Raw genomic sequence first — 25,125 nt, forward strand, 5'->3', positions numbered from 1 at the left:
CCGCCGCAGAGGCGTCCCGGGCCGTTCTCAGCGCGTCCCCGTTTATTGCAGAGGGGAGAGGAGGGGCGGGAGGGGACGCACACAGCACAGGCGGAGGGAGCCGGGCCCCCAGGGCTAAGGCCCGGGCCTGTGGCAGGCCGCGGGGGGAGCCCTGGGCCCCCGGTACTAGAAGGCCCGGCAGTCCTGGAGCTCCTCGGCCCCGCCGATGCGGAGGCCCTGCAGCAGGGGGAAGGTGGCGGGCGGTTCCTCGGGGCAGCCCTCGTCCCCCGGGCAGCCCTGAGGGGCGGCCCAGTGGAACCAGAGGTTCTGGTAGGGCAGGGGGCTGGGGCTGGGCCCGGGCAGCAGGGGCTGGCTGGAGCTGGAGCCCGAGCGCAGGTAGAGGCGCGGCGGGAGCTGCTGCTGCCCCTTGTACCCCTCGCCCACCACCCGCGCGTACTGCACGCTCTCCCCGCTCCCGCCGGGGCCCCGGTGCGGTTCGGCTGCCATCCCGCCACGGCCCGGTGCCTCCTGCCGCACGTAGGGCTGGGGCATGGCGGGGAAGGAGCTGGTGGGCTCCGGGGCGGCTGGCTCCTTGCCCCAGGCAGCCCTCTCCAGCACGGTGACGGTAGAAATGGTGGCCAGGCCGGGCTCCTTTGTGCCGGGGACCTGCAGATGCTCCTGGAGGAAGGGCTGTGTGTCACGGCCTGTCTGCAGGGAGTGGCCCCCGCTGTGCCCCACGTTGGGCAGCCCACGAGGGACGCTCCCTGCGCCCCCATTCACAGAATCACAGAATCTTCTAGGTTGGAAGGGACCTTAAAGATCATCTTGTCCAACCGTCAACCTAACTCTGACAAAAATAGACACCCACACAACAAACAAGGAGCATCATCACTAAACCATCCCTCCCAGCACTACATCAACCCGTCTTTTGAACACCTCCAGGGATGGGGCCTCCACCACCTCCCTGGGCAGCCCATTCCAAGGGCTGAGAACCCTTTCAGTGAAAAAATTTTTCCTAATACCCAGCCTGAACCTCCCCTGGCGTAACTTGAGGCCATTTCCTCTTGTCCTGTCGCCTGTGACTTGAGAAAAGAGACCGACCCCCATCTCTCTACACCCTCCTTTCAGGGAGTTGTAGAGAGCAATAAGGTCTCCCCTCAGCCTCCTCTTCTCCAGGCTGAATAACCCCAGTTCCCTCAGCCTCTCCTCATAAGACTTATTCTCCAGACCCCTCACCATCTTTGTCGCCCTTCTCTGGACCTGCTCCAGCACCTCGATGTCTTTTTTATGGTAGGGGGCCCAAAACTGGACACAGTACTCGAGGTGGGGCCTCACCAGTGCCCAGTACAGGGGACATTCCCCGTCCCCACATGGCCTCATGCCCAGCAGCCGCTGGGGTCTCACCTGCTGCAGCTCTACCGGCACCCACTTGCCCAGGCTGCTGTTGGCAGGGTCGGGGACACTGGGCCAGAACTGCTTCTTCACCCTGGTGGCCACAGGACAAGGGGACTCAGCAAAAGGACCTGAAACCGGCGGCCTCGGGGCTGGCCTTGCTCCCACGGCGCTCACAGCGGGATGCTGCCATTCCCCACAGCCACCCCAGCCCTCCCGGATGGTGGCCAGGGCCACCACAGCCACTGGGGACAGGGACTCCTGGGGCCTGTGGTGCCCAGGAGCCCAGCCTGTGGTGGCTCTAGGTACTCACCGCCCGTTCTTCTGGAAGCAGATGAGCAAAAGTATGAGCAGGACAAAGATCAGCCCCAGGGTCAAGAAGAGGAACTGGATTTCAATGTCATCTGGAAGGGGAGCAGGGGAGAGGGTCACGGGGGAACCATGGTGGGGCACCTCCAGTGGCACTTTGCCACAAGACCCAGGGTCTGGCAGGTCCCCTCCTGTCCCTACCCCCTCACCTAGCACCATGGTCACCAGGGTCAGGCTGGTGCCATTGGTGCCGCCGGCAGCCGTGGATGCCATGATGTGCACTTTGTACAGGGTCGATGGCTTCAGCTCCTGGATGACAAAGGAGCTGAGGGAGGGATTCACGGTGGCGCCTGGAAAACACGGGGGGCTGTTGGCACGGTGGGGGCTGCTCTGTGGGTGCCCCTCACCTGTACAGCCCCGTGGGTCTCTGCAGTCCCCCGTGTGGGACTCACACACACTCCCAGACCCTCTCTGAGGAAGGCAGGGCGTCTGCTGTCGTTCCCACCCAACGTGCGGTGGTGGGATGGAGGGCAGGGCCCTCGGTGACCCAGGCAGGACTCACTGGACACTTCTGCGGTGCTGTTGGCCCAGAAGATGGTGTAGCTGGTGATGAAGCCGTTCTGCATCTCAACTGGCACCGGGTCCCAGCACAGCTCAGCGTCGGACTTGCTGATGCTCTTCAGGTGGAGCTTTGGGGCGTAGGATGGTGCTGAAACAGAGCAGGACAAGGGACTGGGTGCTGTGCAGAGCTGCTGCCTTGGGGTGGGGGACCGGCAGGGGGGATGCACTGAGTGGAGAGTGAGGTCCTGCCCCACACTGTGCCCCCCATGGGGCTTGGTCCAGCTGAGACCAGCTGGAGACCAGCCACAATCGAGGCCAGTGGGCTGAGCTCCTCTGCACAGCCCCTGAAGGAGGGGTTCGTGGCAGGAAGGCTGGCTGGCTCTCCTTTGTGAAAGGCAAAGGGTTGGTGGTGTGGGGTGAGCACCCCAGGACCCCGAGGGCTGCTCCTGGGCACACACCTACCCTTCTGCTTGGAATAGGCTGCGGTGTGGACGGGCTCCCCTATGGCATCCTTGTAGAGGGGGTACACGGAGATGTTGTACCGCTGGAAAGGCTCGATGCCATCTGCAACAGAGAGCAGAGGGGGGGCCAGGGGTTCGGGCTCTGGCTGCCCAGAGCCCCCGGCTGCCCTGCACCTGCCCCACAGCACCAGCCCCCCTGCCCCGAGCCATACCCACAGCGAGCAGGGAGGCTGTGGAGTGGGCTCAGGGCATGGCTCAGTCCCGGAGGGAGCCAGGCTGTGAGCCCTGGATGTGGGCACAGGAGGGGTGCTCGTACCCTGGTACACCCACCCCACAACCAACCAGGAGGGCAGGGACCCCCGGCAGCCCCTGGCTTACCCCGGATGAGGGCTGCGGTGGTGGCCCCGTCACGCTCCATCTGCCAGCAGGCACTGCAGTGCCTGGGCTCTGAGGACACCCGCTGCCACTCCAGGACGTAGGCGACCACCGGGGCTGGGGGGGGCTCCCAGTGCACCCAGAGGCTGCGCTCGCCCCCGGGCACAGCCCAGAGCCTGGCCAGGGGGTGACCTGCATGGGGACAACCAGCCGGGATGAGGGGAGAAGGGAGCATCCCTGCTGCATCACCGGAGCCCCAGCCCCTGCCCGGAGCCTGCCCTGCTGCTCGCCCTGGCTCTGTGCCCCACGGGCCACCAGCTCAGGAACCCCCTGGCCACACACCCAGGGAGGTGCCTCCCCCGTGGTGGGGTGAGCAGCACCCAGTTTGAGAGCTCCTGGAGCTGCTGGGGGGGTGGCAGAGCCACACGGGGGTGTGCAGGGGTTTTGGGGTGCGGGATATTTGCACTGCCCTCACCTTTCCTCTCCAGGAGGACCACCTCGGTCGCTGCCGACTCGCCGGCGGCGTTGTAGGCTGAGAGATAGACCCTCCTGGTCCCCGCCGGCGCCGAGAAGTTGCACTGGGTGTGGGTGGTGTTGCAGACCGTGGGGGGGTCCCTGCCCCTCTTCCTGGGGCTCAGGGTGACACGGTACCCCAGCACTTTCCCATTCGCTTCCTGCCGCTGTGGGGCCTGGGCACAGGGGATGCTCAGTCCCTGGGGGGATGCTCAGACCACGGGGGGATGCTTGGTCCCTGGGGGGATGCCCTGCCACCCCCAAACCCCCACTGCCCACCCGTGCTCACCTTCCAGCACAGCTGCACCTCCAGCCGCCCGCCCGTGCCAGCCGGCCAAGCGTTCCACCACGCGTCCAGCTTCCCCGAGGGGGCTGCAACAGGAGAAAATTGAGCGTGGCCACGGCACCGCCACGGTGCCACCCCGGCTGGGCACCCCAGGGGCCTCCGCACCCACCTTTCTCGTGGGTGGTGTAGTTCCTGCCCGGGCTCCACTCGCTCCAGTAGCCCCGTGCCGAGCTCCGCCGGCACCGCATCTGGAAGTGGTACCGCGTGCCGAAGAGGAAGCCGCAGTGCTGCGCGGTGCCAGCCTGGCCGTCGATGCCGGTGACCTGGTGGCAGCCGGAGGGGGGTCTGTGCTGGCTCCTGCCTCCAGCAGGGGCTGGCCCCCGTGTGGGTGCTGCACAGGGCGTGCGAGGGGGCACTTTGCTGCCCCCCATCCCTCTCAGGCACCCCACCATTCCCATTGCCCTCCGAGGAGGGACACAGTGGGTCCTGCTCCGGATGGGTCAGGACACGTTACAGGGTCTGGCCCCGCAGCCCAGCCCTGGATGAGGACAGCCCTGTCCCACCTTGGCACGGGACTGGGACCAGTATGAGCGGAGCAGCAAGGACTGGGGCGAGCTACTCCTCCCTGCACAGGGCAGCTCTGGGCAAGGGGGTCACCACAACTGTGATGAGATGTGGTGGCCTCAGCACACAGCCCGAGCGGGATGGGCTGTTTGCAGGCAAGAGGCTGCTGCCATGGCAGGGTGGGAAAGATGCTGGTGCTGCATCCCTCCCCTGGTGCCTGAGAGGAGCTGGGGGCTCTGACCTGTACCTGGAGGTGCCCGGTGTGCAGAAGGTGGGCAAGAAACTTGGCAGAGCTCACAACCAGGGGAGGGTCCCAGCTCCTGCTCACTCGCCCTCCCCGGTCCCGCTGCCCCAGCAGCACTCACCAGAGCCCAGGCAGGGTCCTCGGCTGCCTGGTAGCGCAGCTCGCACTGCAGCTCCATGTGGGCATTGCTCCGTGCCACCTCCCAGGCCAGGGCAATGCAGTCGGTCTGGAATGGGATGGACTGGATGCTCTTCAGGGCCGGGGGGTCCAGCTTGGCTGGAGGAAGAGCAGGGGAGAGAGCAGGAGAGGTGCCATGGTGGGTGCTGTGCTGGGGCACAGCCTCACATGCAGCTGTTGGTAATGCCATGAGCTGCAGCTGCCCTCGAGCTTGGCTGCTCGAGGTGAGGGATGGGGAGAAACCCCCCTGAAACATTTAGGAGACTTGGGTGCTCATGGCAGGGGATGGGAGCTCATGTGGGACACAGGGTGATGCTGGGGGCACAGCACTGGCACTGCTCTGCAGCCTGGGCTCCAGACAGGGCTAATGCCCACGCAGGAAAAACAGATCCCATGGGATGCAGAGCTGGGGTCTGGTACACGGCCAGGAGAACTGCACATCTGGGTCTGCCCGGGGGGCAAGAGCCCTGCAGGGCCATGGGGGGGCTCGGCTGCTCACGGGCAGCCCTCCCCTGGGTCGAGAGCAGGGAGGATGAGTCGCGCTGTCTGGGAAGGTTCCTTTTATAAATAGTTTATAGGAGCCGGATATATTATTAATAGACCTCCTGAATAAATGGGTAATCAATTGCTGGAGAGAGTTGTAGAGTGCAGCGGGTCAACTGACGGCTCATAACCTGCCGGCACACGCTGCTCGGTCTGTAATGCAGCTTTGGCACCTATTCATCCCGGCGAGCCATTTATCACGGGAACCTGCCCGTAAAATATGACCTGAAAGCCCGATGTGCTCTAATGGTGCTGTAATACCCCTCTCTCGCTGCTGATGAGCTTCCCCGGCCCCTGACCTCTGCACAGGGCAGGTGGCTCCGGCCGTCACTCACCGACGTCCATGGGGTCGATGTAGAGATGCTCCGACTCGGCCGTGCCCAGCGCGTTGGTGGCAGACACCCAGATCTCCATCTGCCGGTAGAGCTGGAGCAGCCGCCGCGGCACCATGCAGGAGCTGCGGTCACCTTGCGGGGTGCAGCCTGTCACCGCCGGGGCTCTGCTCCTGTGGCAGCAAGAGGGGTGGGCTCAGGGGTCCCTCCGGCAGAGGACAAGGCAACCAGGTAGTTTGGCGGGGGGTCAGGAGCAGGAGAGGTGGCCTGGGGGCCAGGCACTGGGGACTGTATCACCCGGTGAGGCTTACCCCCCACACTTGAGCGCGATGCTGGTGGGGAGGTGGCTGTCGGGTCCCCGCTCCCACTGGCACGTCAGCCCGTAGTCGCTGAGGTTCAGGACGCAGCTGAGGTTAAAGGGCTTTGCAGGTGGGTCTGGGAGAGAGCAGGGGAGATAGAGCCTGAGCAGAGCACCCAGCCCGGCTGTGGGGAGCCCCGCTCCCACCCCACTGCTCCCCAGATCTGCTCTGCCCCACAGCCTGCCCTCCGGGCACTGGTGTGCGGGGATGTGGCTGGGCACAGCCCCAAAACAGCCACCATCAGCCCCAGCTTCTGCCCCAGCAGCTCTGCCCATCTTGCCCGGGGCAGACACGTGTCTCAGGGAGGAGAGGTGCAAACCCCAGTGTCAGGCTGCACCTTGGTGATGTGCACACACAGGGGTGGCCCGTGGCAGCAGCAGACTTACAGCCTGCCCTGATCTCGGCCATGCCAACGCGCTGCTTGGTCCCGTTCCACTCCAGCCAGCACCACAGCTTGGCCTGCGTGCGGTTGAACTGGGGCAGGGTGAGGTTGGACACCTCCGTGCCACCCGGGCCCCGCTGCTGGCTCCCAGCCATGGGCTCGTTGTCCACCATCCAGGTGATCTGGACCTTCCCGTGCTCCAAGCCACGGCAGAGCTCACTCCGGATGGTGCAGGATGCTGTGATGGGCGAGCCCAGGGGCACAATGGGTGAGCCCACAGCCACCGTGGCACAGCCCAGGGTCCCTGCGGGCAGGAAAAAATGTGTCACATCCAGGGCACGGCTGTGACAAAGTCATCTCGGTGCCCGGGCAGGACGGAGGGATGAGTGCCTCTTCCCTTAGATGGGCCCCTCAGCTGCTGGAGAGGAAGAGCGGGGCGTTGGGCAAGCCGCTGGCATATGCCAGGCCCCATCCTGCCAGTACCCGCTGTGCCACCGCTGCTCCTGCTGCCCACGCAGCCCCTGCATTCTGCAGCCACAGCCGGTGCATGGTGCTGGGGGACAGTGGGACAGTGCGGGGGACACACGGCTGTGGGACAGGACAGACCCCACTCACCGCCCGGACGGAGGACCAGGAGCAGGGAGAGCCGCAGCAGGAAGGGTGTCCCGGCACCGCGCCTGGCCATGGTCTCCTCCGTGGCTTTGGCATCACCTGGAATGGAGAGAGCAGCTGGTGCTGGTGGGTTGGGAAGGGGCTGGGGACAAGAGTCCCCGCTGCCACCGTCACCGACGCTTCCTGGAGCGAAATGTCCTTCTGGCGTCAGCGGCAGCCTCTCCCCCGCAGCCCTTCTGCGGCACTGACACCTCCGCCCCCGGGCTCTGCAGCCCACGCTGCCGCAGGCGCCGGCCTGGAAAAGCGCAGCGGCGAGGGGCTGCAGCAGGGACCCCCCAGCACCGCCTGCCAACGGCTCTCAGCCCCACGCACCCTCACCCTGGGGTGCATCGCCCCACAGCTGGCCGCAGGCACGGGCTGATTTTATCTCAGGTGCCTTCAGCCTGTGCCAGGCAGAGATTTGCGGTTTCAGGGAGGGTTCACGCTGAGGCTCGGGGTGGCAGAGCTGATAAGCTGAAAGAGGGCAATGAATGAATGATGGCAGCGCAGTGGGGCTGGCCAGAGCTGTGGGGTGCCACCTGCACCCCACTCTCCTGCACCCCACAGCTGGGAATGGCCCCCAGAGCAGCGGCTGCCTCTGCACGGCCACCAGGTCATCCTCTGCCCCGGGATGGTCCCAGCCGAGTCCTGGCAGTGCCGGGCACTGGCCCCCAGAGGGGCTGCCGACACTGTGCCCCACTCTGGGTCCCCACAGCTTCTCTCCCCCCTGAGCCAATGTCCCGAAGCAGACGAGGGACTTGAGTGTGGGAAATGGAGCAGCCACCCCCAAGCATGGGGCACATGGGGGTGTCCCAGGCAGGGGACAAGGCACAGCCACAGATGAGGTGCTCAGCCGGACACAAGCCCCTCACAACCCATCCTGCCCCACCACCATCCCTACCTCGTCTCCATCTCTACCTCTCCTCCGTGCCCGGTGTGTCCGGCCGCTGCTCACCGTCCCTTCCGAGCACCAGCCTCCAGCTCCCGGCGGCTCGCCGTGCTCAGCCCGTTTGCTAACATGCTGCTTTCACCGTTAGTTCCTCAAAACCAGTGCCGTTAATTGCTGTGACTCTCTGAAGAAGGTGATTGCAAAACACTTCCCTGAAGGCTGCGACCGCCTCGCTCGCCGCAGGAAGGAAAGCCCAGCGGCACGCACGCGTCCAGCGGCCGGGAGCAGCACCCGGCTCCCACCCTGCCCGCTCCCCCCGCCGGGACACGGCACGGCCAACTCCTCACTGTGACCCCCCTGGGACCACGGGGCTGTGCAGGCAGGGGGACATGGCTCGGGGATGTGGGGCTCAGAGGGCAGGAGGCAGACCCAGCCATGGCTGCCCGCGCAGTGAGGTGCCAGCTGGGCACAGCTCGCATCCCCCAGCCCACCCGGGGTACCCACTGGTGGGGACTGGGCTCATCCCCGCATCCTCATCCCTCCTTCAGCCCTCTCCTGGAACATGCCTCCAGCCCCACAGCCCCACTCCCTGGGGACAGCATGGCTGCCCCTTGCTGGGCTGTCTCCTATGGCCCAGCCCCACGGAGCCCCGTTTGATCCCAGTTGTCCCTGTTGACACCACGCAGTCCAGCCTGGCCAGAGTGAAGGGACCTGTGAGATGTCCCAAGGGCAACCCAAGGCTCAACCTTCCCACTGGTACCTCCCCAAGCCCACCATTAACTCGGGTCTTTCCAGCAGCCCCTTGCCCAGGGGGGGTCGGGGTTGGGACATGGGCAGCTCTGCCCACCTGTGCCAGGCTGGCATCACCGCCCCGGCCGGGGAGAACCGTGTCCCGTGGGACAGGGCTGGAGCAGGGGGGTAAACAGGGGATTGCCCAACCGGCGACACACTCACAGCCTTCGCAACGGAGGCGGCTGTTGTGCAAACAGCTGTTTACTACGGGATTTGTAGCACGTGTTCCACCCCCAGCAGCGCCTTAATCAGTGCTCACACAACCCAACGCTGCAAACAACCACGGGGCCAGCAGAGCCCCCCCACCCCGATGTCCCCTGGGAGACAGGGTGACCCGGGACCATGGGGAGCATCCCAGGGGACACACGCTCCCAGCGTTGCTTTCCATGGAGCAGGGCTGCTGGCCAGAGGGAGGTGGCCCAGGGGTGCAGCTAGCCACCTGCTAGCCACCTTACGGCCCCAGCAGCCCAAGCAAAGGGTTTTTCCTCCATATCTTCCCTGCCCAGGGCCTGGAGTGGGCTGTGCTGCCCATGGGGCAGTGTGGGGCACAGCTCCTCGGGTTGGGGCACGGGGCAGGTTCCCACAGCCGCTGGGCTGGGGTGGGGGAGCTGCCCTTGCACCATTTCCCTGGGGTGTAGCAACCCCCAGTATTTTGGGACGGAAACACGCGGCTTGCAGGCTGTTTACCAGCCGGAGCAGGAATATCCGTGGGTAGCCATGGCGACGTGGGCATCTCCGTGGGAACCGGAGGGCAGGCAGAGCTGCAAACACCCAGCTGGACACAAACAAGCAGTGCCCTCCCCACACCCCCCAACCACTGCCACCCTGATATGGTGGGACCCTGCGTCCCGGTGTGGGGAGGGACTGTGCCCTCACCCAAGCTCCACAGGGAAAGGGTTTGTCCCCAAAGAGGCTCCGAGTCTCCCCCGAGACCAGGGATGGAGCAGACAAGCCTCCGTGACAGAGCTCTCGGTTCCCCTTCGGCTCTGAGTCACTCTCACAAGCCCAGAGATCCCGTTCCTGGGATGGGACAGGGACACCAGAGGCAGGGTGCCATCCCTGCAGGGCACCTGCAGCCAGAGCCCCAGGTCCCACAACCCTCAGAGGGGCTGGGATAGGAGGATGCGTGGGGCAGAGGCTGTTGGGGCAGGAGGGAGCTGGCTGGGTGAGGGATGGTCCCGCGGGATGAGGCTGGGGCAGTGCAGGGGGAGGTGGTGACAGGGGGTGATGGTGTGGGACAGACTGGGGAGCAGTTTGGAGGGAGGGAGGGTGGGTGCTCACGGCCCAGACGAGGCACATTTTGGGGTGAGGGATGGGGCAGTGAGCTCCCAGCCCGTGGTGCAAGAGCCACCCCAGCCCGGGGCCACCCGGCGAGCGGGAAGGTGGAAAGGGGAAGTGGCCACGGGGCTTTTCCCAGTTTGCCGTGGGTGGGACGGGGACTGGTGGCACTGATGTGGGGTTGGGGTGCAGCAGGACCCCCCTGCACCCTGCTGCTGCCACGGCATCCCGGGGAACCAGGGTTGGGGGAGCCCCCCAACCAGCAGCGGGCAGTGCTGGGGGGCTTCAGCTGCCTCCATTCCTCAGACGTGTTATCAGCACCTCTCATTAATCCCCGCTGGGCAGATCATTGCCATTAAGCAGAATAAAGTACGTTACCGGCTTGTATCAGCTCAGCTGTCAGCAAGAACCGGCCTCCCTAAAGAGATTTGCCTTTTCTTCTTTTCATTCCCTAAAAAAAAAAAAAATAAAGTATTGTCAGTCACGTAAGATGCAAGATCTAAGCCCAAAACCTGCTGGAGTCTCTCACGGCTGAGGAGAGCTGTTTAATTGCTGCCCAACACGATCAGTTCAAACAAACCCCCCCCTGGTCAGCCCTTGGCAGTTGGGAGGGAGCAGAGGGCTCCTGGCCCAGCCGTGCTGCAGGTGGGCAGGGGTGGGAGGGAGGAGACCCTTGGCTTGGGATGGCAACACGGGGGGACACGGGGGGACACAAGGGGACATGGGGAGTCCAGGCTGCCAGGAGGGAGCCGTGCCAGGGAGGGGAGCCTGGCGGGGACCCTCCTCTGTCCACAGGCTCCAGTCACCCAGTGCTGGTCCCTGCTGTGTGCCATCGCTGCCTCCCAGCTCCTCCCCATCAGCGGCTGCAAATTGGAGAGAATTGATTACAGGGGTCTGAGAGGCTGACCTTGAACAAGGCTCCTGGCACATTACCGTAATTAATGAGGCAGGAGGATTAATTTTCTGTGTGTCAGGGATGTGGGGAGTCCCTGGCGGGCACAGAGAGGGGGAGGACAGGGCGAGAGGGGCTGCCTGCCATCACTCATCTCTAATCTGCAAGACGCCAAAAGGATGCCAAAGGGCTGCAGCTCCAGCACAGGAGAATGGTCCTTCAGGTGGAAGGGCGAGATCTCCTATTGGACCACATAAAACCTACATGTCCCTAAATTCCTGGCTCAGTTCCCAGGTGTCTGCAGCAGAGGGACCTCCCTGTGTCCCAGGGCTGAGCCCCAAGCCAGCCCTGAGCCTCCTAGAAATTCCAAAAGCCAAGAAACTCCAGAGCTCAAGCTCGTGGAGCATCTTCTCCCTCTGCCTTTGCTGAAAGGGAATTTCCCTTCGATGCCACCCCTCACAGACCAGCCGGGCAGGGGGATCTTCTTGGCCCCCCCAAGCCCGCAGTGCCAGGCAGCACGTTTGATCCCAGCTGCCAGGGCTGCACGGCCGACTCCCGACACTTCCCGGCAATCAGGCTGCAAGCACAGCACTATTATTTTTCTGCTCTAATAAACACCCCTGACAATAATAGAAAAAAAAAAAATCAGCTTTTATCGGGAGAAAGATATATCTGGAGATTATTTACTCGGAGTCAATAGTTGCAGGCGGGGGCTGTTAGCCCAGGCAGGCGCTGGCAGTCGCTCGCTGTCGGAGCAGCTGGACCATTGCATGGAAACAGGACAAACCCCTCCCAACTGTATAAATCACAGAATCCCAGAATCTTCTAGGTTGGAAGGGACCTTAAAGATCATCTTGTCCAACCGTCAACCTCACTGACAAAAATAGACACCCGCACAACAAACAAGGAGCATCCCCCTCACTAAACCATACCTCCCAGCACTACATCAACCCGGCTTTTGAACACCTCCAGGGATGGGGCCTCAACCACCTCCCTGGGCAGCCCATTCCAATGGCTGAGAACCTTTTCAGTGAAAAATTTTTTCCTAATATCCAGCCTGAACCTCCCCTGGCGCAACTTGAGGCCATTTCCTCTCGTCCTGTCGCCTGTGACTTGAGAAAAGAGACCGACCCCCCCATCTCAGGTTTGCTCTGTGGGACGAGCCACCCGTTTTACCCTGGGATGAGCTGGAAGGTGCTGCCCAGGGAGGGCCAGACCCCTGATTTGCTTTGGGTGCTGGAGCATTTGGGGTGGGAGCAGCCTGGGGGGGCAGGAGCCCGGCTTGGAGCTGTCTCTCCTCAGCCAAACGCTCAGGTCTGCAAGAGCAAGAAATTCACGGTCAATTGAGCTGCAGCTAATGACAAAGGGCAATTAAATGGCTGCTTCTCGAGGGCTATAAACATCACCGATTTAAATCCAGTGACACACGGAAATAGGAATCCAACCAAGCAGCCTCCAAAAGTACTTTATTCCCCATTATTTTCATTAGCTGGCTTGTAATTTGATTTGTCCCTCTCCTGCTGCTGGCTTTTTCCACGGCCAAGAGGAGCAATAAATGAAACACCCTCAAACTTGCGAGCCCCAGCAGCTTCCACATGGGTCAGGAGTGACGCAGCTCTTCCTGCTTCCAAAAAATAGCCATGTTTGTGCCCTGTGAGAGGGGATCGAGGGGTTGGGGTGCCCAGACCATGCCCACTAGTGAGCCCCTGGCACCGTGGCATCCTATGCAGCCTGCTGGGGGTCACCATGGGGACAGAGCCTGAAGGTACAGACCAGGCAGGGACCCCAAATCCCTGCTCGGGGCAGGTCTTACCCCAGGAGCAGGGTGCCAGGGACGTCACCTCTGCTGTGGTGTCACACGCCCAGGCTGGCTTGTTTTCTGCAAATTCCAATTAACTTCACTAGGCTTTTCTGACGAGATGGATTAAAGTCTCTCCCCTTCACTCCACTCTGCTGCGAGTCTGCAGTGGGGGGAGTCCCAGGTGATGCTGGGCCGGTCTCCCCACAAACCTCTCTTTCCTCTCCCCTGGGTTTGCTTCTTTTTCCCTGTTTCCCCAGGGGGACTCAACTGGGGGTGTTGCCCCCCAGGAGTCAGCAAACCGGGGGCTCTACCACCGATCCCAGCTCTGGGCTGCTGGGGGGACCTGTGTCCCCAGGCTGGGGAAGGGCAGTTCTCAGGGACACCCCTGTGGTGCCGGGGGATCCCACGGGTTTTCGTGCTGCCCTGAGCAGCTGGAGCAGCTCTGGGGATGCTCCGGGCACCTGCAATAGTCCTGCACCACATCCTGAGGGATATGGTGTAGGGGAGGACTATGTAGGGTAGGGTAGATGGTTGGACTCGATGATCCCAAGGGTCTCTTCCAACCTGAATGATTCTATGCTGTGAACTGGAGCCTGCTCAGCCCTTGGCCAAACCTGGGAAATGTCTTCAAGGCCAACGTTGTCCTTTCCAGTGGCCACCAGCACCCTACTCAGGGCCACACTCCCGCAGCCATTCTTTGCTCACCGTCAGGGAGCTCAGGATGAGGGTCTCAGGGCCAGCATCACCTTCAGCATCATCCACCGCCGGGTGCTCCTGGGCACCCTGCACCACGTTGCCATCCTCCCCCCATTATCTGCAATTTCCTTGAAAGCTGTCAGGCTTCGCTGGGGCACCTTGGCAAATGAAGAGAGAAGCAAACAACCAGGTCCGCATTTATTCCACTAGAAATTAATCCCCCTCTTCTTATTTAAAGGTATCAGTGAATGAGGCCAAGTTGTTAAGTGACAAAAGAAAAATGATTCTTGCCTTCCAGGGTTATTAAAATCATGTTCTACAATTTTAGCAGCCACAAGGAAGCCCAGATAATGACAGATGATGATAATACATCTCCAGCACAGCCTGGTCTATAATGATACTGCCCATATCTCTAGTATTACCACCAATTACTCAGCGTATAAGTATAATGAAAATGTACATCCATTCTGGGGAACTGCATTTGCTGCCTCTGAATCCAATTTCTCCCTCTTGGAGACGGTGAAGGAGGTGGCTGCAGCTCTCTGCTGGCTGGACCCTCTGCCATGCCTGGCTCTGCTCTGATCCAGTGCCGTCCCTGCAGGGACCCCTGCCCACGGTGGGTGCTGGGTGCCCCTCACCGCGGCCACGTGTCACTGTGGGGACAGGAGAGCCTGTGGCTGCAGGATGGGCTGTGAGGGGGGACATGCTCTGCACAGGTAAGACAGACTGGAAATGCTTTGAAATGCAAATTGCAGGAGGAACCTGCCAAGATACAAAGCATCATGGATCCTCTCTCCTGTGCCAAGGAGGCCGTTAACATCTAACCCGGCTGGGGCTGGGGAGGAGGCAGCCCCCACCGAGCTCCAGACAGCTTTCTCTGCTGCCAAAAACCACTTTGAAAGTCCCCATCCGAGTGGGATGAGACAGCAACATCCCTCTCAGCCCAGCACCCTCCGTGCCCCAGCCTGGAGGCAGAGCTGCCATCACACCCCAGTGTCACCTTTGGAGAGCCGGAGGTGACAGGTCACACACCCCCTCCCCACGGCCGTGTGTTGGGGAAAATGCACCCTGGAGGTTTTACAGCACCATTCCTGGCCTGCTCCTGCTCCTATGGGACATACGCTGGCAGCGGCCACATCCCACAGCAGCACTTCATCCTGTTAAAGCAGGGTGGAAATTGCTCAGCGAAAGGTGACCATCTGATCACGCACCAGATCCACTCCTGCTGCAGCACCTGGAAGCTCAGAGAAGGCTCTCTCTGTGTGAGATTAATACGGATACATATGTCATCTGGATTCTATTATCTTACACTTTATTCAGGTCAAAAAGCTGGAGACAACACCTTTTAAGATGAAAACATAATCTTTTTGAAAATTGAAAATATAGCTGATTATTTGGGCAGCAGGGTGTGTGTGTGTGCTCACTGCCAGTGCCTCCAGCCCGGGACCCTCGCCCCACACATGGGGATGGCTGAGCTGGAAACCTTCCCACTTGGAGCAGGGCTCTGAGGCCAGGCAGCTCTTTAAAGCAGGTCTCCGGGTAGCAGAACTTGTCTCATTATTTCTTAAATTAAATGCCTTTGTTTTTTCATAACTTTGTGCAATATATATATGTGTGTTTAATCCATAATTAACAAACGTCCCCTCCACACTCTAAGCTGCTCCATTGCAGAACGGCCACCACCTCCTCCCAGCAGACTGCACTTCATAGCACAATTTTAAATGAGTTATTAAAGAACGTAGGTGCATCTATTAATTATTTCATAAATATTAACAAGCCCTTAATGGCTGGAATCCTGGAATAACATGTTCCCAGGGAGTTAATTTTTAAAAAGGTTGTTAACTACACTGACCACCAGGCAGGCGGGGGCCAGCAGGACCACACACTGTGGTGGGTGGCTCAAAGCAATTAGGAGCAAGGCCAGTGCTTGCCAGGGAGCACGTGCCCGGCTGGGCTGGTGCTTGATGCCACACTTGGGTCCCTCAGCAAAATCCCCACCTGCACGATGCCCACCAGCTGCTCTGCAACACACACAGGGCTGTGAGCTGGGACCCAGAAATTATCAAATGAGCATATCTCAAATGAAACCACCATCTCTTGGCATTGCCAGGGTCAATCCTGCTGCCATCACCCGTGTTACACGAGGAGAGTGGGTGGTGGGGGTACAGAATGGATCCATACCCACACCCGAGCCCATGGGGAGCTCATTGAGACTCCCCATTAGCGGATGCACATGTCTGGAAATCAATGTGCTGCACCACACGTGTGCTACCGGCCAAAATAAATCACCAGAACAGGGCACTGACCTGGAGGGAGGCTGGTATGGAGGGAGGGGAACCCTGAAATAAAACGCTACTGTCTGCCCTCATCCTCTTCCAGGTCAGATCTAACCCAAGGATGGAGCTGGCATCACCTGAGACATGCTGATGCTTCAGGTGGGTTGCACCTCCCGTGAACACAACGCCAGGTCCAGGCTTCCTCCCCACAGCAGGTCAGCACCTCCCAGGCAGCCCAGACAAGGGCAGCCCCTTCTCGGCTCCTTAAATCACCCCGACCCCGTTCTCACTCATTAACCAACCCGGCTGCAGCCGCCAGCAGAGTTATGGAATAATTATCTGGCATTAGCAGCACTCCCAGCAGCTGGTAATGCCGGCAGTATATCTGCTGGCTCCCAGGGGCCTATTTAGTCGGTGCTTTCCTTTTCATGGAGATATACGGAGATGCTGCTATTAAGTGTGGGAGAAGTTATGGCTGTGAACCGTCACAGCTGAACCGTGGGGCAAGCGGCTGGGCCAGGGGAGGGACCTCAGGGCTGGGAGAGAGACCCCGACCGTGGATTTATGAACCCCGTTTGGATTTATGAATCCCAAAGCCCAGCCCAAGCTGCCCGTGAGCCCTCCATGAGTGTCCCCCCCGTGGGGGTGTCTGAGGCTGGGCTGCCAACAGGGCTGGTGTTCAGGGGGTGGAGAAGTGGGTGATGTCTTTGGAAACCCAGGATGACACTGATTCATTGGGGTGATTAAATCTCTTGCCGGCCTTTCCTTAGTGGCTCTTTGGCATTTGATTCTTCATGAATTACAGCACCTTCTTCCCCGGGAGATATTTATGGCTATGAATGTTGCAAATCCCAGTAGAGCATAATTATCTCCTTACATAAAGCAGGGGACCTGAATCACAGCTCCTGTCTGAGAGAAGGCACATGGTGGCTTCAGCTCCAGGAGGGGGTTTCCAGCCAGGGAGCTCCCGTGAATCCTCCTGGGCTGGGGCTTTTGGAAGTGAGAAACGTAGAGTCAAACCTATGGGGTTTGGCACCTTCTCATTCTGCTCTGCAAACTGCCTTTTGGACAGAGCAGGAGTCCCCTGGAGCATCACCCTGGGGTGGGGGTCTGGCAGTATCCCGGCGCCAGGGCTGGAGCGAGGGGATGCTCCCTCTCCTGGATCTGCTCCTGGATCTGCTCCTGGATCCTGTGGCTGCTTCATCTCCGAGCGGCGTTTTCTCAGGCAGCAGCAGCCTTGGCCCGGCAGCAGCACACCCCGGCAGCGGCTCGGGCATGAATATTGATGGGGCAGCTGGATGCGGGGGGGAAGACACACGCTAATTTAATCAGGGTGACAGGAGCGGGGCTCCCCGGAGGCGCCGCGCTGCCGTTTCCTGACATTAATGTTACTTTGTGTCACAAGGCATTTTTTTAATGTAGCTTGCCAGTAAAATAATCAGCCTTCTCTGGGGGTAAAGAGGAATTTGTTTCTCATCTATTATGATACAGATGTCGCTCCTCAGCTGTCATTAGCGCACAAGAGGAAAGCCGGGGCGACACGGCTGGTATTTTTAGAAGTATGACATGGATGAGAAACATATTCTTGCCTTTCAAAGGCAATGATCAACCTCTGTCGTGCAACCTCCCTCGGGGGACACGGGGGGACGGGTGCTGTGGAGCCCACCCGGCCCCACAGGCTGCGCTGGGCTCCAGCCCCGGCTCTTCCCCGAGCTGATCCCGGCCAAAAAACTGAGTGCCAGGAGCGGAGCAGGATTTGGGGAGGTCTGGGGGGTCCTGTGGCCAGGGCTGAGGCAGAAGCATTGCTGCCCCAGGGATGCCCATGATCCCAGAGATGCTGCTCGGGGGGTCAGAACCAATGTGCCCACACCACCGAGCTCAGGCATGCGGGGGAGCCCAGGTCTGGACAGCAGGCATCTCTAATTGCAACGCTCCTCCTCAACAAGAGCAGTCATTAGAGTTAATGGATCGGATTCTGAAGGTACCTCGACAGCCTGGTGGGAGCTGGGGCTAAAACGTGACATCTCGTCCCTAATTAACGTGTTGTTCTTTGGGAGCCCAGAGCACACTCCATCCCTGTCCTTATGGTGGGCACGGCTGCCACCCCCCTCCATCCTGGGCACCGACCCTCTCCCCCATGTCCCATCCAGCAGAGGATGTCTATGACCATCCTGAGGGTGAGGGACTCAGTGTTTGTCCCCCTTGTGCCTCCAGCACCTTCTCCTGGGGTGGGACAAGGACCCAGTTCCTGGCAGCACCTCGGGGTATGGGGACTGCTGGTCCCTGGGGGTTACACATGCCAGGGCACTGGGCTGGGGGGCAGTTCAAAGCACCCCCAGTTGTAGTGAGTTTGGAAGCTGTCTGTCTGTTCCGCTCCTGACCGGAGATCTGAGGCAGTTTATCAATTTATTTAGTGAGCTTTGCAGCTCACCTTCAAAGCCTCTTGACTCCGCGGTGAGCAGCCCTGCTCAATTCTGCTCATGCATCTTTAATCTCAAGTGAAAAATGAGGGGTTTGGGGTTTTTTTTTTCTTTCTTTTCTTTTCACTGTTTGGTTTCTGAGACCAAGATAACAAAATCAAATCTCCTCCTCAAGCAGACACAGAGGGGCAGCCGCAGCTCCTCTCTTTGTCTCACCCACTGTGCCCCGTGCACCGTGCCCAGCGGGCACCGGGGGCACAGAGTGATGAAGGACGAGGGAGCAGGAGCTGTGATGATCTTCCCCATCACGGTCATTTGGGCTTCAAGCACTAAGAGGAGCCAGACAAGCACTTGAAGAGCATTAAATCCACTGACTGGTCAAAATGCAACTCCATCTTCTGCTCTAATGGGTTCTGAAGGAGGAACCGGGGGACAGCAGGGAAGGCACCAGCGCTCGGGTGGGAGCACAGGGATGCGCTGGTTTGTTTTGGTTTTATTTTATTATCATTTTTTCCAAGAGGAAAAAAAATTGCTATGGCAACTTCTGCAACAGCCGAGCTCCTGGGAGACTGGCTGCAAGTGAAACTTGCCACTCATCATCTGACAATGTTAATCTGCCAGATTTACATAGTAATTAATGTCAAGAGGCAATCTACAATTTGAGCAACCAGAGTTTCTGTGCATAAAGTCAGACTCTGCAGACAGCAATTTATAATTGTGTGTAAGAAAGGCATTTAACCCCTTGTGGGTTTTCCCCAGGGAGCAGAAGGGCCCAGCCCTCCCTCAGAACCTCCCCAAGCACCAGCTGAACCAGGGGCTCCCACGGCAGCACCAACTGCAGCCCCCTCCCCCTGCACCTCCATCAGCCCCCAAATTCCTGCTAATTCCTCTTTGCCCTCAAACTTCATCAGCTGCTCCCCCAGCAGAAGACTCCTGCTCAGCTCTGGCCTTCACTGCCCAAGAGACGTGGTGCATGTTTTATCCCCTGATGTAATCATTAACTCAGCAAATTGCAGGATCCATTTCCAACGAGGCTGCCATCCCTCTGCTGCCACGGTGGGACTCACCCTGCCCTCCCCCAGGGGCACCTCCAGCTTTTGAGCTGCAGAGAAGCTGCTCCAGCCCCCCCCAGCAATCCCTGTTCCCTCTGGCCATCCCCATTCCCATCCAGATGGGACAGCCACAGCTGGAGCCAGGCAGCTGAGGGGAGCTGGTTTTGGGAAGGGGCAGTGGGAGCAGCAGGACACCTGGAATCTGGCCCTGGAGGAGAGAATGGGGGGATCAAGGGAGGACGAGGCAGCTTTGCACCCCAGGACCAGCTGGGTATCGAGGGGCTGCTCCCATCCTCCGCTGCACCCCGGGACATGGTTCAGTGTCTGCCTCCCAGCAAACACTACAAATCCCTGCATTAAGCTGTTCCTGCAATCTCCTCTGGAAAGAATAAAGCTCAGCTGAATCCCAGCATCCTTTCTTCCTCCATCCTTTTGGCTGGAGCCAAAAACCTTCACAGGAGGAAAAAAAAAAAATTAATTGATTTCTTCCGTATTAACAAGTCAATCACTAGGGTGGGTTTTTTTTAATGACTCATAAGCAAGCTTGACGTGTCTGTTAATTAAATAGCCATCCTAGCTCTAATCCGCTGAAAGTTAATCATTTGGGGAATTAAAAGGTGTCAGTGCTGAATAACTCATTATTGTAAGTGCTCCCCTGCCCTGGCTGGCAGGAGGGGCCGGGCTGTGCTGGCAGCTGAGCTCAGGGCCAGCTCTTGGACGGTCTGAACCCTGAACACCCCAAATTCTGAGTCCCCCAAACCCCACTCTGGGTCACTGGCACGGTGTTTCCTCCCACCAAGTGAGCCCAGCTCCGACACACCAGGGTGGCTGCTGCAGGGTGACAGGGACCCTCCTGCCAAGAGCTGAGGCAGATGGAACGGGACAAATTCAGGGGTAACAAACTGTTTTTTTTATTATTATTATTTTTATTTTTTAAGAGCAGGCTTGGTGCCTCCGGTCAGGCTCTTTTGGGTATCATCTGACTTAATATTGATGAAGCCACTATGATTTAATTTGCTGGCTCAGTGCACACACCCGGTGACAAGCCGCGTGTGCGGAGCCGATAGCGGAGCGATGGGACGTGGCGTCCCCTCACCGCGGCTCCAGCGCTGCCGTGTGGCCGAGCACTAATCCTGCCTTATCATCCACCCTGCATAATTAGCACAGCATTAACAGAGCGCTCACGGGGTCAGGGCACACATGTGTTCACCCAGTGGCTGCTGCCACGGAGTGAGACCTGCCCATGTCCCACGGTGCCACCAGCCGGGATGGCAGCACTTTGCCGAGCCACACAGGTGACAGGGCACTCCAGCGCCCTGGAGCTCCCCTGATCTGCTTTTTGGGGAAGGTGGGGAGCCCCCCCGCAGGAGGAAGCCTTCTCCCCCTGGTCTGAGCGCTGCAGGGCACCCCTGGAGAGGGCTGGCTGCTCCCAGGGCTGGCACAGCCCCTCCATCACTGCCCGCAGCCAAAGCCTTCCCAGCTGCATTGGAGAAGCTACAGGGAAAAAGATGTACAAAGCAAATAAAGAAAAATTCCTCTGTCTTTTAGAAATTGTCCTGTCCTGAGTCCAGACCTTTACATTTGAAAAACCCTCCTGCAGGATGACCAGACTGTGCTGGTGATGCAGAAAGAGGGTCAGAGGAATTTACAAACCAATTAGAGGCTCCTGTGTATTAAATGTTTATTATATATGCCTCAAATACACTTGTCCTGCCCCAGCCCTGTTGCTCTCTTGCCTTCTCAGATGCCCCCTCAACAGCAGCCACTGATTCCTTGCATTTCCTGCTTTTCTTACCATGTCATTAAGGTAAATAACAAGAGGGCAAATAGGATAATTCTGGTGGTGAATGAAGGATGAAGTTTTGTGTTGCTGTGTGCATTGTATTAATCATTTAGTGACACGCTGGCTACTGGCCTGATGCGAGATAACGAGAGGTAATTAGTTACAAAAATTAGGAGGTGGGCAGATTGCCAGTTGTTTACAGGTGCTGTGGCAACGGGGGCAGGCAGGAGATGTTCCTTTTCCAAGGGATCAAAGCTTGTTTTAAAACATCTGATTCAATTATAGACCAAAGGCTGAGCTCTGAGTGTCAGGAGGAGACAGACTGGGTGTCCCTGGGGTCCCTGTCCCCACTGCAGGAGGAGCATTGGAGCACGGATGGGACCCCTCCCCTCCAGGGAACGTGCCCTGGCCCCACTCAGTGCTGGCACTGCAGCTTGGTGCCCAGCTGGCCCACGTTGGCCAGCCTGGCCAGAGCATCCCTGGTCACACCAGTGAGGGTCACCCACACACAGCATTCCCACTCCCTGCAACAATTCCTCCAGCTGAGTTTCCAGATGGACATCTCTTGCTGGGCTGCCCACGGCTCCTCCTTTGGGTCAGGGAGCTCTGGGACACCAGCTGCTGGGGACAACTCCTTCCAAACCTGCTCCTGTCCCTGCCCAAGGGATCAGGGTGTGTGGGAGGGATGAGGCTCTGGGCAAAACAAAGGTCTCCCACAGCACCTCTGGCATAGCTCTCCCTCTCCTTATTCCCAAGCAAGGGCCACCAGCCCCCGGGGAGCCCTGCTGGCCCTCAGGAGGGGCGTTCTCACCCACAGGAACCCCTTCCTCCCACATTTCCGTGCCCAGCACACAACACTCACCCAGCACTGCAGCCTCCCCATGGCAGGGACAGAGGAACAAGATGCAGCAAGAAGCAGCTCAGGGGAAACCTTGTGCTCAGTAGCAGCAGAATTTAAAGGCTTTTCCCTCCCACCCATTTGGGCGTTTCACTGGTGGCAGCTGCAGCACCATGCACATGTGAAAAATGTTGGTGGGTGAGTGCTCACTAGAAGTGAGCAGCCCACCACGGGGTCCTCCCTGCCTGGCCTCTCTCCCCAGTAAAGTCCTATTTCTTGTCACACTGGCACGTATGTAGCAGGTTGCACTGGGCATCAGTTGGCAAACTGGTGGGCAAAGGGCAAGGAAAGCTGCCCAAACCACATGGAGCTCAGTTTTGCTGTTCCCTGTGGGAGCGCAGGGGCTGCCCAGGCTTCCCGGGCTGTGGTTGATGGAGCAAAGCCCCTTTGACCATGGTGGTACAGGGTGGCCACCGTATCCTGTGGTGACAGTGACAGCGACTATGTATCTGCAGCAGGAATGCTGTGTTTTGGCCAAACCAGTAATGACACGTGCCTGGCCCCGTGCACGCAGTCACACGCGGCATCACCCACCGGCAGCGCGGTGGGGAAACCTCCCCTCCCTTTAACACGCTCTGGAAAAACAGCCACGGGGAGCACTCGATATTTTTCCCTCGTAGGCACAACTGATGTGGGCAGAAAATATCAGCTGCCACTTGGAGAGGGGTGCAGAGGCCAACTCCATTAAAGCTGCTGGAATTGGTACATTTGACACAACTGGCTATAACTTAAAGCCCGAGTATGAATAATAGAGCTCTGCACTCAGACCCACAAGTGAAATATATCTGATTGTTATATCGCCTTCTGCACAGAAACACAATCCGAAATCAATTCCCCGGGTGTCTGGCAGCCGCCTGGCCAGGCTGCAGCCTTTGCTCCCCTCCTCTGCTTACACAGCCCGGCCGGGGCAGCCCCTGCCCCTGGGTAAAACAGCCACTGGGTCCCTGGCTGTGTCCTAGGCCAATTTGCACACTGTTAAAAATAATAATAGCTGTGCTGGGCATGTGAAGCTGGAGGCAGAGCTGGGGGCTGTGGCAAGGTGCTGTCCTGCTGCGGAGGCTGGGGTGAAGGGGACCACAAGGATGAATGATGCTGACGGCAGCAGCAGGAGCATTTCTGGGTCCCCTGAGGGAACCCATGGGGACGGTGCTGGAGACGTGTCCCAGGGACATCCCGTTGGGGACCAGGGTCCCGGGGGCTTTCCCTGAGGGCTGATAGTTCAAAGCAGGAAGGGTTAGTTTGGGGAGAACCTGTGGTGTTGGGTTTTTGAGAGGCTCCACCAGTTTGCAGAGGTCCTGCAGAAGCGCAGAGCCCACGGGTGCTCCCAGGCTGCTCCCCGTCCATCACCACCCGCGGGCTCAGCAGGACACCAGGGAAATGTGGGGCTGCTAATTAATAAAGGCTCAGCCTTGGCACGTCCCAGGGCTGGAGGGCAGCAGGGCAGGGAGCAGCAAAGCCCCTGGGTGGGAGCTGCAGGAGGACACCACAATTCCTGCTGGTGCTATGGGATTCTCCAGGCTCAGCCACCGTGAGCCTGGTGAGCGGAGGAGCCCCGGCTAATCCCCTCATTAACGAGGTGCTTAAAGAGGGATTACAGGGTTGGTTTCATTGATGGGTTCCTTGCAGTGGTGGCCAGGGAGCCACGCTCCCGGGGAGAGGGGGTTCCCTGTGCCACCGTGTGCCACCCACCATCATTTTCACTGCCGTGTGGCTTTTACAGCAGGAGACAGCACTTATCCATCTCGTAAAACGCCTTTGTCAGAGGAGCTGGGGAACGTATGTGGAGGTGGAAGGGGAGGAATCAGGAAGGAGCAGGCGAAGGTAAAATGCACACGACAGTTATTAACTATAGCGAGAAGTTAAAGCTTGACACCCATCCCCTCCACTTAGGCTCGGGCTCGGGGAATCCCGGGGGAGCTGGCAGCAAAGCAAAGGGAGCACAGACATTCCCATCTCCTCTCAGCCAGCTCCTGCTTGCAGCGCTCCCGAAGGCAAAAGAATAAGCACAGGTTGATCTGAAATGAATATCGCTTGAAAAATGGATTTCAAACAACCACCGAACACCAGATTTTTCAAGTTAGCGGCTGCATTGCCAAAATCCATGATTCCCCCCTAATTTGTTGGGGACTGGGAGCTTTTGAGGTGCACTCAGCTTGGGCTGGCCCTTCCCCAGCAGCCAGCAGGGCTAGAAACACTCTTTAAACTGAAATTTACAGTGTTTTCATTCATGGATACATGAATGTTTACATTGTGTGCATTTGTGTGTGTACATTGTATACAAATGTGTAAATTTGTTTACATTGCCTAATTTTGTTTATTTACATTTTTCTGTTTATTTGATTTTATCTGTTTATTTATTCAGCTTTCTTTGCTTTCTCTGCCCTGCCGATCTCCAGTTGCAGGGGAAACCCCAGCCTGGTGTCACAGGAGCTGTGGGCAGAGCTGGCCTGTCCATCCGGCAGCCCCAGGGGTGGCTGGTGGTCCCCTGTCCCCTCCCTGCCCCGAGCAGCCCCCTCTCCCTGGGGACCCCCAGGGTCTGCATGTGCTGGTCCTCCCAGTGTGTCCCCAAAGTAGGGAGCAAGGGCCTGGGTGACATTAAACTGCAGGAGGCATCTCACCGCCCTCCGTGTGCCCATCCCTGCACCCCCCCCAGCCCATTCCAGGGAAATTCTTCAGGAGTAATTGCAAAATCCTCCGGTGCATCAAAGGCAGGATGCAATGTTATTAACTCGCCAGCCAAGAGCTGGCAGAAAAGCAATCGTGGCTGTTTCCCCAAGACTGAGTCGGGGATAATTGAGTTGAATGGGAAGGAATTGCTGCTCTTTGTTGTGGGTTAGGAGATGATCTTCCAGCCCTTCCACACTGATCTCATTTTGGCTTATTCAAACAGACTTTTGAATTAAGAGATAAAGTCGTTTAAAAAGACTCCAAAGCTCTCAGAAAAAACTTTGAAAATCTTTCTCTTTAAACGCGATGATTCTTCTCCTGGTGTCAGTGCTAGAGCTCTGCAGTGCTGTGTTATGAGTGGAGAAACACCCCAAGAGTCAGAGCTGAGCTCACCCCAGACACCCCTGACGTCCTAGCTGTGGTTCTCACCCGATGGCTCTCAGCGGGGAGAAGAGGTTGAGGGTCTGGCTGGGCTGGGTGGTCTCAACTCTGGAGCCCCACAGGGCTGGTGAGATGCAGACATGCTCTGCCTGTCCCATCCCACCCCACCCCA

General features: G+C 59.0%; 1 protein-coding gene across 4 annotated transcripts; it reads right to left on the reverse strand.

Moving 5' to 3' along the window:
* Positions 1-24: 24 nt before the first annotated feature.
* Positions 25-8,212, reverse strand: CSF3R (colony stimulating factor 3 receptor). Of its 4 annotated transcripts, none has more exons than XM_014946593.1 (17): positions 8,030-8,212; positions 7,468-7,602; positions 7,093-7,188; positions 6,482-6,781; positions 6,048-6,171; positions 5,740-5,909; positions 4,806-4,960; positions 4,046-4,199; positions 3,880-3,962; positions 3,553-3,766; positions 3,081-3,269; positions 2,704-2,805; positions 2,243-2,389; positions 1,890-2,030; positions 1,685-1,775; positions 1,384-1,465; positions 25-657 (listed from the first exon to the last, which is right to left on the reverse strand). In XM_014946593.1, exons 3-17 carry the CDS (start codon positions 7,160-7,162, stop codon positions 166-168), a joined length of 2,514 nt encoding a protein of 837 aa, XP_014802079.1. In that variant the 5' UTR covers positions 7,163-7,188; positions 7,468-7,602; positions 8,030-8,212; the 3' UTR covers positions 25-165. The 4 variants fall into 4 exon arrangements, with proteins under 4 accessions (XP_014802079.1, XP_014802078.1, XP_014802077.1 ...); XM_014946592.1 differs by having other exon boundaries at positions 7,462-7,602; XM_014946591.1 differs by lacking the exon at positions 7,468-7,602 and having other exon boundaries at positions 8,030-8,211.
* Positions 8,213-25,125: the final 16,913 nt, after the last annotated feature.

The sequence above is a fragment of the Calidris pugnax genome, unplaced genomic scaffold (genome assembly GCF_001431845.1).
Source record: "Calidris pugnax isolate Ruff unplaced genomic scaffold, ASM143184v1 scaffold113, whole genome shotgun sequence".
NCBI classification, from domain to species: domain Eukaryota; kingdom Metazoa; phylum Chordata; class Aves; order Charadriiformes; family Scolopacidae; genus Calidris; species Calidris pugnax.

What these genes read in the sequence shown, in the direction of transcription:
- CSF3R (XM_014946593.1), bottom strand. Translation starts at nt 7,162, where the DNA reads ATGGCCAGGCGCGGTGCCGGGACACCCTTCCTGCTGCGGCTCTCCCTG. An exon ending in ATCGCGCTCAAGTGTGGGGG is followed by an intron (nt 5,910 to 6,047) that starts GTAAGCCTCACC and finishes TTGCTGCCACAG; the next exon opens with GAGCAGAGCCCCGGCGGTGA. An exon ending in CATCGACCCCATGGACGTCG is followed by an intron (nt 4,961 to 5,739) that starts GTGAGTGACGGC and finishes CTCTTCCTCCAG; the next exon opens with CCAAGCTGGACCCCCCGGCC.